This window comes from Dioscorea cayenensis, chromosome 12 (assembly GCF_009730915.1).
Source record: "Dioscorea cayenensis subsp. rotundata cultivar TDr96_F1 chromosome 12, TDr96_F1_v2_PseudoChromosome.rev07_lg8_w22 25.fasta, whole genome shotgun sequence".
NCBI classification, from domain to species: domain Eukaryota; kingdom Viridiplantae; phylum Streptophyta; class Magnoliopsida; order Dioscoreales; family Dioscoreaceae; genus Dioscorea; species Dioscorea cayenensis.
This window is the reverse complement of record NC_052482.1, coordinates 642,171-659,606: the sequence shown is the minus strand read 5'-3', so window position 1 is coordinate 659,606 and position 17,436 is coordinate 642,171. Positions and strand designations below refer to the sequence as shown.

Sequence of the window (17,436 nt, the reverse complement as noted above, 5' to 3'; positions counted from 1 at the left end):
GTGAAGAGCAAGTAAATTATTCTTTTTTTTAATTTAATTATATGAAAATGTGAAAAGCTCACTGTGCATCACTTATTCAAGCGTTCACGTTTCAATCAAATGATTTTGACGCTAAATGAAATGAAATATTATAAATATATATATATATATTTTTATATATTTATACATATACTTAATTAAGATAAAATAATAATTCTTGTGATTAGTTGGATAAAAATATAATAAAATAAGCAGGTCAAGATTTTCTAATGGTGTTTGGTGATTCTCATGCGGAAAATATTAAATATGTTTGTACCTTTTCTTTTATTTTAATATTTATTTTTTACTTTTAATATAATATTAAATTTTAATTTTATCTTTTTCTAAAAAAATTTCATGTGAGTAATTGGATTGTCATACAATATGTATGATCTAAAATATATAATTTATTTTTTTTAATAATATAAAAATAAGCTAAAATCAGTGGTGAGATGGTGTATTGGCAGGATTTTCGGACATTAATATTTAACTAGCTTAAAATTTTTATTTTAAATTATTATTATGTCTTAACAAGTGATAATCACGCTCAAATGATTTTTTTTTTAAGCATATTTCTTTATAAAATTAACTAATTTAACTAATTTTATTTGACTAATATTTTTTAAATGTGAATAAATATTTTATATATTTATTTATTTTAATTAATGTCTGAAAGGTGTTTTGAGTGGGTTAGCACCACTTATTTCTTAACCAAACATATCTACTCAATGTGCATTAGATAGCCTCAAATAAATTTATATATTTCGTGAAACAATATTATTTTTAAAAAAATATTTTTGAATTTCGGATAATATTTATTAAAAAAACAATGTCTCCTTTCTAATAAGATAACTTCTGGTTTTTCAACTTCCAAACTAAAATGATGATATTCACGTAAACAATATAAAAAATTTATTTATTTATTTATTATTAAATTAAAACACACGATTTAATGGACTCGACCACAGTTCATATATATATATATATATATATGTATATATAATCTAAATTTAATAAATTTAATTTTTTTCAAAGATATATACAGGTGAAAAAAGAATCCCTTTTTTAAAAAATTACTAAATATTTTAAGGGTTTTCCCGCAATATTTCCATGAAATCAATCAGGACCGTCAAATAAAAATCAACGAACGAGATTGATCACAACGTGGAATCCCCAAAACAACGCCACAAAAGATTTAAAATGCAAAGAAAAGAAGAATAAAAAAAAAAAGCCAACTTTTTTCCTCTCTCTCTCTCTCTCTCTCTCTGTTCCTTTTTCTCGTGCGCGCTTCTTCGATTCTTGTGAATCTCGACGAGGTTTTTCCTCGAAATCCTTGGCGAAGAGTGAATGGGAAGTGTTTGTGATCTCTGGAGTTTTGAGAAATCAAGAGATGGTGTTGGAATCGGGCTCTAACTCTTCAATGGCGGCGTCGCCGGGGTCGAAGAGGAGCAGAGATCCGGAGGAGGAGGTCTACGTTGATAACCTCCACTCCCATAAACGCTACCTCAGTGAGGTGACTTGATTTGAAAAGCTCTTTTTTGTTAATCTAATTTCTTTGTTTTTCTTTAATTTTGAGTGGTTGGAGTTTATGATCAACTTGGAATCTTGTTAGGAATTTGAGAATATATCATTAGTTTAATATTGTTTTGAAGACAGTGCATGATTTCAGTTCAAATGGAGTAACAAAGAAAAAAAAGAGTCTTTTTTAGGTCTGAGATGCCTTAGAATGGGAATTTTTGACTTCCGGTAGCCAATCTCTCACTGTTTTGAGAATTGAAAAGAATTCAATTCGTGATATATATGACTTTTGTGTTTGTTGTATTGACAAGTCTCTATTTACTGTATTGATGTTTTGGATATAATTATATATTCGTTGTTGAATTTCTTGATTTCTTTTTGGTGTAAAAAAGTCTGGGTTTGATGGAGACAAGGCTCCAGGGAAAAAAGAACTCTTGACTGGCTAATTTCATGTGTTAGATTTCAAGGTGGCTTTATTTTTTAGCTGACTTCAGATAGTTGGCACTAACCAACTTCTTGTTGTTGTTCTTTTGTTGGGAAAAGCTGCATCGGCAATTCAGTGTCAGGGTTTCAAATTAAAAGATTCAAAAATTCCATCTTGTCCGCAAAACTATTAAATCTGCCAATTTGATCTTGGTCACCATAAAAGCTCAACTGGAACTATTGAATGTCGCACTGATTGGGCTTCAGCTGATTGTCATGCATTGCAAGTCCTTACCAAAAGAATTTCATGTCCGGAATAGAATTTGTTGTCCCAATGCTGCTTTTTTATGCTGTGGATTGGGATTACTTTGATTAGGAGAGGATTTGTTGGTTTTATTATTATCAAAATATTCTCTTTCTTTATGTATTTAATGATTTTTTTGCCTTTCAAGTATTGATTGGTATATTTTTAATGTGTTTTGGTTGTAGATAATGGCTTCAAGTCTGAATGGGCTGACAGTTGAGGATTCCCTTACGGAGAATCTCATGCAGTCTCCATCAAGATCGGAAACCAATTTCTATCCTCGGTATTCCTTTTTAAGTCCGCTTTGCACTTTTGTTCTTTCGGTCACATGATTCTATTCTTCAATTATGTTTTTGATTTCCTCTAGCTCTTTTGTCGGCTTTCATATTTTTGAATTCTTTACCTTATCAACTTTCAGAGTTTGTTTATATGATATTCTTGAATTCAAAGTGCTTTTGTGTTACAAGATTCTACATAATTTCTATCTGTGAAACCGCTGCTTGTGCTTGTATCTTTGCCATCATACTTTAGTTCTAGCACATTAATCTTGTTATAGTTTTGTTTGCAAGAAAGTCTAAGGCTGTAGATTGAAGCTCAGTAGCAAACATTTGATACTTTTGTTTAACTATCTTAAGATGACAATGTTTGTTCAGAGAGATAAGGATATGGATCCAAGATTAGGTCCTTTCTAGACATCTCTATGAGGCTTATGGCTCTAAAAGTGAGATGTTATAAAGTGGAGTAGACTAAGTCAAGCAGAATTATGTTTTCAAATTCATACGTGTACTACAAGGATTTAGTTTGAACAATTGTAGTCTTTGATTCAGAATCATGATATTGCCTTCTGAAAACTTATCAAATGGAATGCAATTTCTGTCATCATATCCTTTTTTTACCAAATCTAGATGAGAATCTAAATTTCTTAAAGGATTCCATTTCTTTCAATCTTTCAACTCTATCTATAACACCGGGTGTAACAATATTGAATATAACTTTTAGGGAGGATTGCGTTCCTTACTCTCCGATGTCAGAAGACTCCGATGATTGCCGGTTCTGTGAGACACCATTGAACTCATCAATGGTCCAAGCTGATCCCTTCAGCATCCCAACGAGCCCAGTTTCGCCACACCGACATCAAAAACAGTTTATTGGGCATTCCTCCCTCAACCCTTACCCTTTACCTGGCTGTACTCTCCCATCTGTTGTTTGCTCCAATTCCCGCCACCGCAGCTCAGATTCAGAAGGCCGGTTTCCGTCATCACCAAACGACATGTGCCACACTGCTGACTTAAGACGCGCCGCTCTCCTGAGATCGGTGCAAATGAGAACACAGCCACATTACTCTCAACCATTTGAATTACCATTCAACAGTGGCCATGAAAGCATGCAGAGTGAAGAAGACGGTGAAGACCCGCCCTTTTCATGCTTAAAAAACTCAGATGATGACCCGGGCGGTTATCAAAGCCCCGATCACATACCGGATTATGTCGATGACTGCTCAGCGGCAACTGTCGGGGATGTTTCCTCTGATAGGAATTGAAGAACTAACAAAGAGTAGATATTGTTGTAGTTTTTTTTTTTCACTTTGTGTGTTTGCATTGCAGACTTGCGGTGCTTTCTTGCTAACATTTGTTTCAAGAGTGAAACAGAGTTTAAAACTTTGAGCTCTTGTGCTAATTGTTTCTTGCTTTGTTAAGCAATGACTGTGACTTCAATTGTAACTGAGTGATTAATCTTTCTTTTTTAAAAAAAATATTTATGGCCTTGTATTTTTTATTTTTTTTTGACAAAGTCGATAAACCATGCAACTATGGAGGGGAGAACGAGAGGTAATCCTAACACAGAACTCCCACAGGGGACCCCTAAATATGAATTGTAATCTGAAAAGTTCGAACTCGAGACCTCTCATTGCTCTCAATTACAACCATGGGTAGTTACCATTGGGCTATCCCAAAGTTCCTAAAATGAAAACCATGGGTAATTACAAGGCCTGTCGAACTCTAACAGGCCTTGTAAAATTTTGATATTACATTTTTACTTCTGTAAAGTTTTCTATTGATGCAAACAATTGTTTTTTTTTTTTTTAAAGTATCTAGACTCACATTTTCTCTTAAAAACCACTTCAAATAATTATGATTTTTTTTCTAGTCTTCAAAGAATTATCTAATTTATCTCCCATGAAATTATATATACCAAGTGATTATTGGGAAAATTAATTATAACTCCCTGAAAGTTTCAAAATATCCCAGACAAACTCTCTGACATTTGAATTTGTCTCCTTCATTTTTCTGACAATTTATTTTTCAGCTAATGCAGCTCATTTCGTCAGTTTATTTTATCTTATAGCATGTACTTCCCGCTTAAAATTATAGGTTAAATACCTTCAGAGAGATTATTTGTTCATTCCCCGTTATTTTAATTGTATAATTATTTACAAATTTCTTCCCGGAACTTTAAAATGAATTACTAACTCTTTGAAAAGCTATATTTAATTAAATTCTGTTTGATTTGTTTGAAAAACGTATTTTGGTCAGTTTGGTTTTATTTTTCAAATTAACTAATATAATAAATAATATCAATATTAGCAATTAATAATATACCAATAGCATAAACATTCAGGTTACTTGTTCGTATTTTATTTTCTTAATCAAAATATTAATAGACAATTTATATAAATAATGATTTAGTGAATATATTTTCATTTTAAAATTTTTAAACCTTTAAATAAATGGGCTTTCATTGACATTATCATGCATTAAAACACACACCAAAAGAGGCTCTAATCCACATTATTTAAAGCTAAAGAGTTTCCTAAAAATGGTGAAAATTTTAAAAAAAAATTGCACATATACAAATAAATACAAAATATAGCAATAAAATGATCACAGTTCTGAAACACATTGGTTTTTTTCTTTTTTGACAATGAACATATGAACTTTATACATTAAGCAAAACAGAGCAAATCAGCCTCCAATCAAAGTGTAGCAGAAATACAGAAATCTCATTATAAATTCACCTAACCATTGGGTGTGTATATATATATATATATTCATTTCATGGAAAATTACCGAAACAAAGCTTTCGACAAGCTTTGTTTATGAGTTACGGAGGTCGACGGTATCAAATTTCAAGCTAGGGTTTAAGAAAACATGAGAACAGTGCTCATAAATAGGGTTGCCGTCGAGAGGTTCTTCATGAGGGTGGAATCCTCGTTCCTGGCAGTTGCGTATCACCGAAACACCGCTTGGGTCAGAAAGGTGGAATATTCCGTGTGTTCTGCGAATTGCATGCAAATTATAAACATTGTCGAATTCAGACCGAAATCACTTATCACAGGAAAATAAATTTGTCATCTTCATTCTAACCGAAGTTAAGATTAGATAAGTCAGAAAAACACAAGAAATAATGATAATCATTTTGAACATGGAGGTGAAGTTTATGTATTCACATGAATGTTAATTCCTTTCAATCCTTCGATGCAGCCGTTTCATAACACTAAGCATGAGTGCGCGTCTTTGTATAAATGAAACTGTGGGGCATTAAAAATTTAAGGTTAAGGACAGAGACCGGACCTTGATGTATCGGTGGGTGCCATAACGATAGCAATTGCTTCGGGTAACATGACCTGTAATGCATGAAAAGAGAAGTAAAATTTATGTAACTAGGAACAAAATTGAATTTGTGTAAATAATATCACATGAAAATTGAGTTGGAGAGGTCCATGATTAGTGTTGGTTAAGACTGATAGTATTGCACCAATCTAGACATTTAACTATGGTTACACTATTTTAGTCTACATAGCTAGAGCATCGCTAGAGTTAGATAATCAAATAAAACACACGACACAGGAATATATTGAATTTGTAATTTCTATGTTGTAGGTCTATTGTGGAGTAAATATAAATTGAAAATTGATGTCCACACAGTCCTGAGGATTTAAAAGGTGGGTATATTAATATTAATATTTGCTACAGAATAGTAAGTTCTTAACAAATTCTACATTAACTAAACAAGGTTATCCAAACAGATGATAATACTTTTCAATTCTCAATCCCTACAGAAAGGTCGGTCCATATTTTCTAAGCAGCATTGATCATGTTTTATAATCAATTTAGTCATGTGTGCGCCTGAAAGGCATACATAATCTTTATCAAAATTTGAAGTAATTTCTCTACAGTGAAACTAGCATATAAGATCAGCTGGACATGGATGATGAAATGTAGGAAATGGGCACTTCTTGTGCAGGCATTATGCATACTTATCTCATAATGGACAACCACAAATAATCAAGAATCCACAGCAGAAAAGACAACAAAATAAGCACATAACAGGACTTTATCATTAGATATGTTAGAAAAGTTGAGTTATCACCTGATATGAATAATGAGTGTGAAGATCAATGGATGACATGAAGCAAGTCTGTGTGGGGTGTGTCTGCGAAGCATATACAACAGATTGATTACATTTCAGGTAAATAATTATTGAAGCATATACAGTTTAAGTTTAAATACCAGTTCTCTTGTAAGAATATTAGCGATGAGAATTAACGGTAAGAAATAATTTTAAAGAATTTCAGTATGTCATCGTATTTAAGTAAACACTACTGAATATATGCTTACAAGATGCTATCAACAGTAACCATAATTCAATAAGATAATAGACAGGATGGTTCTTCAGAAACTTACATGGATCCACCCAAGAGGAAAAAGTGAACGCTTGTCTTGAACATTAAATATTTCTTCTTCATCAGTTGTTTGGCACTGAAATATAATAACGTAAGATCAGTTTCTTGATATAAAATCAACCTAATATGAGGTTCAACCTCCATTATGAGGGTAGTAAAAAAAAAATTTAACTAGCAAATCAACCAACTAAAGCAAGAAAATTATTCAGAGGCAAGATTAAAAGAAGTTCAGTTTATAGTAGTCTTAACATGAGGGCAGTGGTAATGATAATTACACGCCGGCATGTGCACTGCTTCTCTCCTTAATAAGCAGAAAAGGTAGCTGCCAATCAAATATCAGGCCGTTTATTAGTCTTAGTTGGTATGAACTCATATCTTTAAATTGGTGGCAACCTCACCCAGACAAGTTATTACATAGGAATATGCCTAAACTCAATGTATGGCACCTGGCTCATGAAGTTTTTTTAATGTACCACGTCCACAGATATGCAGCATCTTTTCTAATTGATATTGGGATGCCTTAGTTAAAGGGAGTGGCTTCCATCCATGTTTTGTTGTATTATGTCAGACTCCCTTAAAGTGTTTTTCTTTTCATGTTTCTAGGTCTAGAAAACATTCAGTAAACATTCAACTATTGTAATATTGGACTTGGCTTTGGCTAGAAAAAAGTGTGCAATCAATTTATCCAGTAATTCTTTATAAATCAAATTATTATACAGACAGGACCTTTCAGTATACATATTGCCATCAACACATAAACATTTCATACTGAAATGCCCATTAATGTTAATACATGCAGAGAAAATTCAGGAATCTTTTATGTAGAAGTACACATATGAATAATAATTACTACTAATAACTCCAAGTTCAAAGCACATTCTAATTATATTTGCTAGCCACCATTCACATTCCACAGCAATATGAATATATGCAAAATTAGGACCGCAATGCCTTCATTGGATGAGCATGCATTCATCTTCTTATAAAAAAAGAGTATACAGAATTCATATTAATACAAAAATATATGAACAAGTATGTGCCTCATGTTCAAACAAATACGAAAATACAGATGCCCTTCAAACGGCAGAAAAATATTGTCTTACTGAGTCAGATGTTGATTCCTGCTTTGGGACTATTAGTGTTGTCACATAAAACGTCCTATTTTTCTGCAAAACAAGCAGTGGGCCACATCAAAGAAGTCGTCAAATAAAAAATATTTGAACAATTGTACATTCAGCCACTTACTAAGGAACCCGCAAGAACTCCACATGTTTCTAAATTCTTTGCAGTGTTCATCTCTGCCAGTCTTAAGAAACACTCCATCATATTTACCGGCTGCAAACCAAATTAAATTGACCTATTCTTATGCACATCAAATGAAGACAGTATTTGTAATGCTTTTATCTATCAGAGGCAAGCATAGCAGCCCCATCCATATACCATATCATGGTGAGAATACCATAAATTCTCAGTTATACAAATTAAAAATACATGAACTTACAATATGCAAATTCTGATATGTTTTATTGGTTGAAAGCCCCTCTTGTGAAGCCTTTGGAGGTCCTGGTCTTGGATCAGCAACTCTTGATGGAGGAATTGAATGTACCTCTGATTGTATCTGAGCGAGGACTGGAGGAGGAGAAGGCTGTCTGATACTTAGCTGAAGAAAATCTTGCTGCCTTGTATCAGTGGTACAAGGTTCATCAACAGAAGCAGACCATCTACCATCATCAAGAGAGAGAACAGAGTCCAGGTCGGACATAACCTGCTTGCTTTCTTTCACGGCAGGAGGACCATGTTGCTCATTCAGATTCAAGCTACAAACAAGAGAATAGAACAGAAAATTAGGCAGTGCAAGGCCCGAACATAAAAAATAATGTGGGTAGTGACTTAGTTAAAATCAAAGAATAATGTCCAGAAAAAAAAAAGTAACAGTAAGATACACATAAGAAAACATCAAAGCAATTAATAACAATCTATGAAGCAGTAAAATCAAGATACCAACCCTGAAATTTCAATTTGGCTCAAGTCAATATCGTTGGGGTATTGGACCTGTGTCAAGCAGCAGTGAGCAAACCTATTGTTGAAAACAATTCAAAATTCAAGGTAGTACAATTCAAAACAAGGCTCATACCCTTATGCCACTTGTAGGTCCTGTCCAGTTGCTGCGGAGACCATTGGGGCCCAATAAAGAGTGTCTAGAAAGTGTTTCCTCCTTCGGATGAGCAATGACAGATCTGATCAAGGTCAAAGAAAAGTAAATCAAAGACATAAACAGGCTAAGAAGATATATTGTCATCTATAAATATAAAATTAATCAGATCAGGGAAGTGCCGGTGCAATAATTCATGATCCAGAAGATGCAAGCATGAGTTCATAAAAGAACTAAAGTTTCATTGGCACCTTTCGCAAGTTATAAAAAAATATATATTTCTCAAAGAAACTGGCTCTCAAAAGCAGATTACATAGATAAGACTGCTACAATGCAATGCTTGAAATCATTAATGTTTTAAATACAATTCTACCAGAAAAAAGAAGATATTTGATTGTTGCTGTTGTTTTTTTTCCTAGCCAATGAAGGACATTTGAACTTCTAAGACAGTGAAAACATGGCTCTGAATAATTATCTCAACTCTGAGGCAATGATGAGTAGGCTTGTTACAGCCTACTCAGATGAACAAAGCAAATGTTCAATGTACAACATTGATAACAATCATTAGCCCTTTAATCGAATACCCTTTTGATGCTAGATGATCTACCAAGAAATTCAGTGTGAAATAAACGTTAAGGAGGGCTATTGCAGACAAAAAAGTAGCGTCTCTTTCCTTTCCTAGGCAACTAAACAATTTTACATGAACATACAATTTCTGAGTTTGTCTGCTCTGCAAGTTGTCTGATGGCAAAATGTGATTCCGCTCATTATTGAACTTCCGTACTGATTGAGATGTACTTCTGGATGCTGGCTGTAGGCAATGAGAAAAAGGAGGAAAGTTAAGAATATAAATTTCCAGAAGAAATATAGAAAGAGCGATAAACAAAATCATTAATGGATATCCATATCACCTACTATGTTAAGATAAATGCCATTAACCATGAGAAATACGGAAGATAAAATATCAGTGTCTAAGTATGTCACAAGACAAGGATCAAGTACAATGATTGATTTTTATCATATACTCAGAAGCAGGATTATGGTAGACAAATATACATACCTGCTCGATGTAAGTACTTGGTGAGACTTGCTTCCTGGTAGAATTAAAACCATAGCTATTGTCCTGGTCGTCCAACTGATACATATGACCTTGATTAACTTCATCAACTTGTCTTTGGACATCTGGCTTCAGAGTTTCTAGCTCACCTATAACATCTAAGAGTTTCTAAAACAATGTGGTGAAGGTCAGCAATAATTTTCTACATTGCTACAGAAAGCATGTATGTATTCACTAACACAATAAGGAAAGAACATGCAAAATGTGGTCTTGTGCTGACCTTCCTAAAAGTGGCTCTCTCTTTCGGAAGCAAGACATGGTAATCTCGATGGGAAGGAATTGTTTCACACATCAGACTACAATTAAAAAAAAAAAAGAAAAAAGTTAAGCAGATTGTTAACTATCCAACCAAATCTTGTGCTAAACTTTAGCTACCAAACTATGCAATATCTACAAGCACATGGAGCTCATCTATCAGACACAAAGACAAAGACACCTGCACAAATGCCTGTGTTAAAGCATTAGAAGAAAAAAAGGAACATCCGCGCTACCTTGAAAATCTGAGAAGTATGATATATAGATCAATGAGATTCCTCTCCTCGCGATAAATATTAGCCTGAACAAAATGAAGCACAAAGCAACTCAAATTCCACAGCAGAAAACTGCTTAATCCAGTAAGAAATAGGAGAAAAAAAAAGGGGACATTGTACAGAAAAAGGAACATTTTACTCTTAGACAACTAATCAAAATTACAAAAAAAAAGAAGATAAATTAATAAATTATTAACAACCATCGAAGACATTTCTTAAAGGATTTCTCCCGACATTGTATTAACTACCAGGAAAATCAGCTTGCAAGTCAAAAGAACATGATCTAATTAGAAATCAGTATAGTGATCTCGAGCACAAAAGCAACTATAAATATGAGAATAAACAGGCAGACTCCATTAGCCAGTAGAATCCGGAGCACAAAGGCAACTATAATCAGAACCCGTGATTACCTCTAATTGAGATTCAATTGATGAATATTTTTTCCCAATAATTCTAACCATATATTTAATTCAATACATATCCATCCACATCTTATAGCCTCATTCTCGTAAATTGGATATGAAATCCCTAGCCTGATTGATGAGTTTCGTAGGGACAGATCGATTCTTTCTAGGTCGTCCAAAACATCCACACCAAAAAAGACACTAAATTTAATCTTATTTAAATATCGCAAATTCCCATTTCTTCACTCATGCCTCAAATCAACCACTTCCAATCAAAATTACGAATTTCTCAGCTAAAACGAACCCTTAACACCCCTAAAACTCGATTAATTCAACAAAAAAAACATAATTTAGACAACAACCAACCCTAATACAATACTCCAAAGAAGCAATTAACACATAGATAAAGAGAACGATCGAAAAACAAACGAGCAATCGCGATAAACCTGCTTCAATAGATTGGTGGCGATGCGATAGTAATGGTGGAGAGGGATCCGGTTGTCGACCTCCACGGGAGGTGCACAAGCGTTGAGGTCGATCGCCCTCACTCCAGGCCTCATCGCTCCGTCCCTCGCCATCGTCGAGATCATTGCTCCTTCTTCACGGCTTCGAAGTGCTCGCTCTTTCTCTCTCTCGCTCTTGCGGTTGTGAAGCGGGTTAAAGGATTCGGGCGGGGGATATTTCAGGATCCGATATGAGATATATTGGGCCCGGCCCATAATAAGGTCATGGTGTCAACATTGCTGCGTCACTTTTTTGGGTCTTTGTAATTATTGAATAACCGGTACTTAATTTAGAAATTTGGTTATTTATATTTGGGTTTAAGTCACATGTGTAAAACCGGAGATACTTACTTACAGTCATTGGATGATGATTCAATGGTTATTGTTCATAAAAATACTATTATATTACTGTCCATAATTACAATATATAACTATAAAATATTATTTTATATTATTTTTAGCACTATTTTATGAAATGGAATGTAACTGTTGAATTATAGGCGTTCTTAAATTTCAAATTTAGGGAGTTTCCTAATCTAATTGATCTTATATATATATATATATATATATATATATATAAGTGCTTTTATTCCTCCTGACCCAAATAATGTTGATTTCTATTTTTTTTAAAAAAAATTTAAAACCAATAGGTTTAGATGTTGTTTTTCACGATTATGTCAATTATTAAACTAAAATACTTGTATAAATGTATAAAAAATAATAAAAAAAAAACTTTAAGCTGACACTCCTATGCCATGTGTTTATTTATACCAACAACTTTTTGGTCTATTAATACTTAATATTTACATTTGTATCGAAGAAGCGAATTTGAATATAGGCTCATGGAAGATATACCAACAATCTTTTGATCTATTAATACTGAATGTTTATGTTTATACCGAAGAAGCGAATTCGAATCTTGACTTATGGAGGATGTGAGCATAGACATATTATTAAGAATATAATTTAATGTATGCATATGTTTTTTTTTTAATGCGGTTTGTTCATATTTCATCAAAAGCAAAAATATATTTATTTATGATTAATGGCATCATAAATTTATTTATATCATTCAATCTAACACAAATTAAAAATTATTTTAAAAAACTCACATGCAATTTGGATGTGTTCTGAAATAAAATAAAAAAAAACCGATAACAAGCATTTCAGTAAAGATGAATGACATGATTGGTAAAGAAACGGGGCGTTGCGAGAATCGAACTCGCGACCTCTCGCACCCGAAGCGAGAATCATACCACTAGACCAAACGCCCGAGCTTCGAGTGTTTCTAAAACATATATAAGTATTCGTTACAATAGGGTCCAGGTTCCGGATCGATAAATAACGGGTTATCGGATCCATCACGATCTTACTGTGGGATCAAATCGGGTTCCGGATCGAGATCTAACGGGTTATCGGATCCATCAACGTTGCTTTGGTATCGAATCCGTAGACGAGCTTCCTCCTTTCCTCTCTCGAAGTCTCGTCTTGCCCCAAAATCAAGTCCCTTTTGGCCTCAATTCTAGGGTTTCTTGCTCTCAAATCTCTCTTCAATCTAGGTAGTATCTCATCTATGCATCGTTTCCGTGTTCATTCGAATTTTTGGATTATTGTTCTCATATTAATCCTTTAATTCAGTCCTTAGCTCTCGTTTTCTTGTTGTTCAAGCATGGATTTGCAGTTTTTTCCTCTATACTTTGATGAATTTGTTAGTTTTTTCCTCCAGGTTCTTCTCTGTTGTGAAATCGCACTACCATGGCCCATCCTGGCGGCAATGTGAGTTTTTTCTTGATAAGTAGCATGACAAGCATTGGTTTTATTGAATTTTTGTTGTTAATGGCGGGGATAATGCTGTATTGTACTTGTTGTTTGCTGATTGTGTGTTTGTAGGCGGGTGGGGTTGATAATACCTTTAGGAGGAAGTGGAACAAGGAAGAGTTTCTGGAGAAAGCTCGAGAACGGGAGCAACAGGTTTGGTGCCATGCTAATGATAAACATCTTCACTACTTTTTTTTTTGCTTGATGTTTTATGCTTACTATTTTTGCTCTGATCAGGAGGATGAGGAGGGGAGGCTAAAAAATAAAGGTTAGTTCTATTATATTGATGATTTTGGCTGTCTTGGAGTGTATTTATATATATATATATATATATATATATATATATATATTTTAAATAATGTTGTTTGAGCTATGATATAGAATTTTGATGTATTGATCTTTCTATTTTGTGTATCACTATTTGTTTGTGCAGGTAAAGCACCTCCAGTGCAGCGGAAACCATTAAAGCATAGAGATTTTGAAGTTGACCTTTCTTCACGTCTGGGAAAGACACAGGTTTGGTGCAGGATCTTATTTGGTCGTAGTGCTTCTATTAGTGTTTTTTGAGTTATATTGCAGTTCTTTTTTATTTTGTGTAGTTTTCGTAATATCTGTGATTTCAATTGCTTTATTGCTGTTTAAAATTTAGTCGTGGCCAGTGAAATTGTTTTGAAGTAGAGTGTTCTATCATACTCTGCTGATGTGTCAAAATCATATTTGTTGACAAACATCTCCCTGTTGTATAATCAATCTTTTGTCATGATGTGCACCATGAGTGAGTTTAATATATTTGTAAATGAAGGATATATGATCATAATAGAACCTAATAAATGTGTAAACAATCATGCATGTTATCTTGATATTTTCTAATGATGGAATGATTTTGTTATTTATTTTAGCCAATGCAGTACTATTGGAAAATATGATGACTTCAATTATGATTTTTGTTGTATTGTCTATGCTTATTATAATCATGTTTCTGGCTTTCTGTATCTGTGCATCCATGATGGAACTTGATCTTGGCAAAACTTATGATAGATAGTTATTGTTAGCCTTATTCTGAGTATTTACTTCTTACTGATTATGCACATTTCTTTCAGGTTGTCACTCCAATTGCACCATTGAGCCAACAGGTAATTTTTTAAAATCGTTGCTATTATAATGTGAGCTGTATATTTAAGGTTCCTTTGATGACTTGTTAATTTTTACTTTACAATTTATTTTGATGGCCCTACTTTTGCTGAAATATGTTACGATGCCTTTTTTTTTTACTTAAAGGTAAATTAGAGTTTTTTTTTTAAGCTAGTAGATTTCATGCAAAAGGAAGTTTTTTTTTTCAATCAATTCTTTAGATGTAGGTAGGTTTACCACAAAGGTCACTGGAGATATAAATTTTATGGACACTGGGGAGTTCAGGTTAGGGACTGATGACAATGTTAAAGAGGAAGCCAATTAAGTTTTCTTTTTAATTTTTATTTATAATTAGCATATACTGGGGTTATGGAAATCAGCATATGGAAGGCTGTGGCTTTTATTGTTGTGGAGAACTGATGTACACATTTGAGAAGTGAATATATGTTAACTTCACAAATTAGTATCTAGTTTGCTGTAAAGTGTCTTGAACGATGTTCTTCATAAGGTTCTTTGAGTTAGATGGCCAGGATTTGGCAAAACCACATGCTGATATAAGTATTATGGATTGCAACAATGTAGAATTCATTAAGCCAATGGTTATAAGTTTGAAAGTGTTAGGATGTTGCATCTTTTCTTATTGACAACTAAATGTTGGATTTTTGCTGGGTGTCTGCTGAGGTTTTGATGCAATTAATGTAATTAGGAACATTGTTATTGAAGGTGTCTAATCAGAACCGTAGATGAATTGTACAATCTTGATACTTGTCATTTATACATTTTTATCTAACCTGTGTTGCACTGGCATCACACATGCTTATCTTTTATGCAGGCTGGATTTTATTGTGATGTCTGTGAATGTGTTGTAAAAGATTCAGCCAACTATTTGGACCACATCAATGGCAAAAAACGTATGTGTTTGAGGAATTGTGGTTTTGTGCTTATTGACTAAGTTTAGTTTGCAATGAAGCATTTAATAGACTTTTGAGACAATTTTGCAGATCAAAGAGTTTTGGGTATGTCAATGCGTGTTGAGCGCGCATCTCTTCAACAGGTATGTTTCTCATGTTTACTTGTGTATGTCAAATGTTTACTTTTTTAGTCACAGACCTTTGTGTACAAAAATCATGATTTTGAGAGCATGGGCAGTGTTTAATACTCAACTCTATATTTCAATTATTTCAAACGCATGAGAATGCATTTATTAGGGGAATTATCATTACCCAAATTTTATAAATTTCAGTTGCTAGAGTAGAGTGTAAGGTTTGGCAAGTGCCCTGTGATGAATTGACCCTGGTTATGCTCTTTGACTGGAAAGATGTTCACCGATGTCTGTTATCATTATTTGTGTGAAACCACTGGTTTTCTGTGAGACTTACTGTACTTATTTATTTTTGTATGCATCTAGAAACAGATAACTGAAAACCGAGTAAAGCATTCCTCCCTCAATTTTAGCCTGTGAAGTAGGCTATTTGTTATATTTATATTAGGTGTAACCTGTGAGTTGTCCTATTTTGATTGGTAGAACTTGTTTTTAAGTGGAATTTATTTTGAAATCCCATGATTATTTGCAGGTGCAAGAAAGATTCGAATCTCTTAAGAAGCGGAAAACCCCTGGAAGCTTCACAGAGCAAGGTAAGGATTTGAAAGCACATTTTGAGGTTTCATGTCTTTGGAGAGGTTTGTTATAGATTTTGTAAGTTACGACTAGGCTATGTTATGCAATAATGTGTTCACTGAAATTAACTTCAGGAAAATTCTGGATCTAGACCTGGACATGATCAAATTTATGAATGTGTGTATAGGTGAAAAAATCCTTGTTTTCTTGTAATGGTGCAGACTTGGATGAGAGGATACTAAAACAGCAGCAAGAGGAGGAAGAGAGGAAACGCCTACGTCGGGAGAGGAAGAAAGAGAAGAAGGTTAATGGTTTAATGTTTTATTTTTTATTAATTTTTCTTTTTTGGGGTTTTGTGTGTGTAAAACTTGATTGTCACTTCCCTCGATGTTAAATTTCATCGACACGCTTCATATAAGGAGGTGAAAGCCACCATTATTTACACATATCTAAGTATGTTTTGAAACCAAATATAACGAAACATGCTTCTTGGGCCTTCTAAAATCCCAATTGTTACCCTTTTTCTTTTTAGAAATTCATGGAACAAGTGTGGGCTTTAGAGCAATAGTGAACATCTGATTGTTAGCTTTTATAGGCTATACTCTGTTCGACTTTTCAGCTGTATTTCCTTTACAGACTTAACAATCGAACAATAAGTAATCAGTGCGGCTATGTTTAGGGTCAATGTAGTTGTCCATAGTGATTGCAAACATTTCCTTAAGACTCCATATTTTACATCATCTGAAACTCTCATGCAGAGAGAGAAAGCTGCAGAAGACGCAGAGGATATTGACCCAGAAGTCGCAGCGATGATGGGCTTTGGTGGTTTCCGATCATCCAAGACTTGAGAAAAGAAACTTCAGAATATCAGAACTGAAGCTTTATCTCCAACATGGCATATCATGGTGACAACATAACCTGGTCTCACCTTATCGAATGGAGTAGACGAAGATGATCAAGCAATTGCACCAAGTTAATTAATGCCTGTAATTTGAATCGATATCTCGGTTAATGAAGCAGTTGTCTGAATTTGATGTATCTGATTTATATGTTTTACCTGGTGATTGTTTCACCCCCATGGAAAAACCTGTTATTATGATGGATTACTGAGTATTGATAAGACAGTTATTTGCAATCACTAGTTCATCAAATATCCAACATGGATTTTTGCATGTATACCCATGTAGATGTGGTTATTACATTTTCTTATAAACAA

General features: G+C 33.7%; 3 protein-coding genes and 1 non-coding gene across 5 annotated transcripts; 2 read left to right on the top strand and 2 right to left on the bottom strand.

Annotated features, from left to right (window-relative positions):
• The first annotated feature begins 1,256 nt into the window (after positions 1 to 1,256).
• On the top strand, positions 1,257 to 4,032 carry LOC120273339. Its single transcript, XM_039279963.1, has 3 exons — positions 1,257 to 1,531; positions 2,449 to 2,546; positions 3,263 to 4,032. Exons 1-3 carry the CDS (start codon positions 1,409 to 1,411, stop codon positions 3,801 to 3,803), a joined length of 762 nt encoding a protein of 253 aa, XP_039135897.1. The 5' UTR covers positions 1,257 to 1,408; the 3' UTR covers positions 3,804 to 4,032.
• Positions 4,033 to 5,151: 1,119 nt separating this feature from the next.
• Positions 5,152 to 11,798, bottom strand: LOC120274132 (AMSH-like ubiquitin thioesterase 3). Its single transcript, XM_039280891.1, has 14 exons — positions 11,597 to 11,798; positions 10,708 to 10,772; positions 10,437 to 10,512; positions 10,160 to 10,324; positions 9,810 to 9,910; positions 9,082 to 9,184; positions 8,953 to 8,999; positions 8,449 to 8,764; positions 8,193 to 8,282; positions 8,051 to 8,113; positions 6,949 to 7,023; positions 6,635 to 6,697; positions 5,836 to 5,888; positions 5,152 to 5,539 (listed from the first exon to the last, which is right to left on the bottom strand). Exons 1-14 carry the CDS (start codon positions 11,738 to 11,740, stop codon positions 5,359 to 5,361), a joined length of 1,542 nt encoding a protein of 513 aa, XP_039136825.1. The 5' UTR covers positions 11,741 to 11,798; the 3' UTR covers positions 5,152 to 5,358.
• Positions 11,799 to 12,854: 1,056 nt separating this feature from the next.
• TRNAP-CGG lies at positions 12,855 to 12,926 on the bottom strand. Its single transcript has one exon. It is a non-coding gene; the product is annotated as a tRNA-Pro (tRNA).
• A 127-nt stretch (positions 12,927 to 13,053) lies between these two features.
• LOC120274137 (zinc finger matrin-type protein 2) lies at positions 13,054 to 17,396 on the top strand. 2 transcript variants are annotated; one of them, XM_039280896.1, is made up of 11 exons: positions 13,054 to 13,212; positions 13,380 to 13,429; positions 13,544 to 13,624; positions 13,709 to 13,739; positions 13,905 to 13,987; positions 14,572 to 14,604; positions 15,435 to 15,513; positions 15,604 to 15,656; positions 16,177 to 16,237; positions 16,442 to 16,524; positions 16,979 to 17,396. In XM_039280896.1, the coding sequence occupies exons 2-11, from the start codon at positions 13,409 to 13,411 to the stop codon at positions 17,066 to 17,068; spliced, it is 615 nt and encodes a 204-aa protein (XP_039136830.1). In that variant the 5' UTR covers positions 13,054 to 13,212; positions 13,380 to 13,408; the 3' UTR covers positions 17,069 to 17,396. The 2 variants fall into 2 exon arrangements, with proteins under 2 accessions (XP_039136830.1, XP_039136831.1); XM_039280897.1 differs by having other exon boundaries at positions 13,109 to 13,212; positions 13,367 to 13,429.
• Positions 17,397 to 17,436: the final 40 nt, after the last annotated feature.

Bases quoted from the DNA above. Each gene is read 5' to 3' on its own strand.
- LOC120273339 (XM_039279963.1), top strand. From the start codon at position 1,409: ATGGTGTTGGAATCGGGCTCTAACTCTTCAATGGCGGCGTCGCCGGGG. The intron at 1,532-2,448 runs GTGACTTGATTT...TTTTGGTTGTAG, and splicing joins ATAAACGCTACCTCAGTGAG to ATAATGGCTTCAAGTCTGAA. The intron at 2,547-3,262 runs GTATTCCTTTTT...TATAACTTTTAG, and splicing joins GAAACCAATTTCTATCCTCG to GGAGGATTGCGTTCCTTACT.
- LOC120274137 (XM_039280896.1), top strand. From the start codon at position 13,409: ATGGCCCATCCTGGCGGCAAT. The intron at 13,625-13,708 runs GTTTGGTGCCAT...TGCTCTGATCAG, and splicing joins CTCGAGAACGGGAGCAACAG to GAGGATGAGGAGGGGAGGCT. The intron at 15,514-15,603 runs GTATGTGTTTGA...ACAATTTTGCAG, and splicing joins CCACATCAATGGCAAAAAAC to ATCAAAGAGTTTTGGGTATG.
- LOC120274132 (XM_039280891.1), bottom strand. From the start codon at position 11,740: ATGATCTCGACGATGGCGAGGGACGGAGCGATGAGGCCTGGAGTGAGG. The intron at 10,325-10,436 runs GTCAGCACAAGA...ACATTGTTTTAG, and splicing joins AGAGAGCCACTTTTAGGAAG to AAACTCTTAGATGTTATAGG. The intron at 7,024-8,050 runs GTAAGACAATAT...ATTATATTTCAG, and splicing joins AGGAATCAACATCTGACTCA to TGCCAAACAACTGATGAAGA.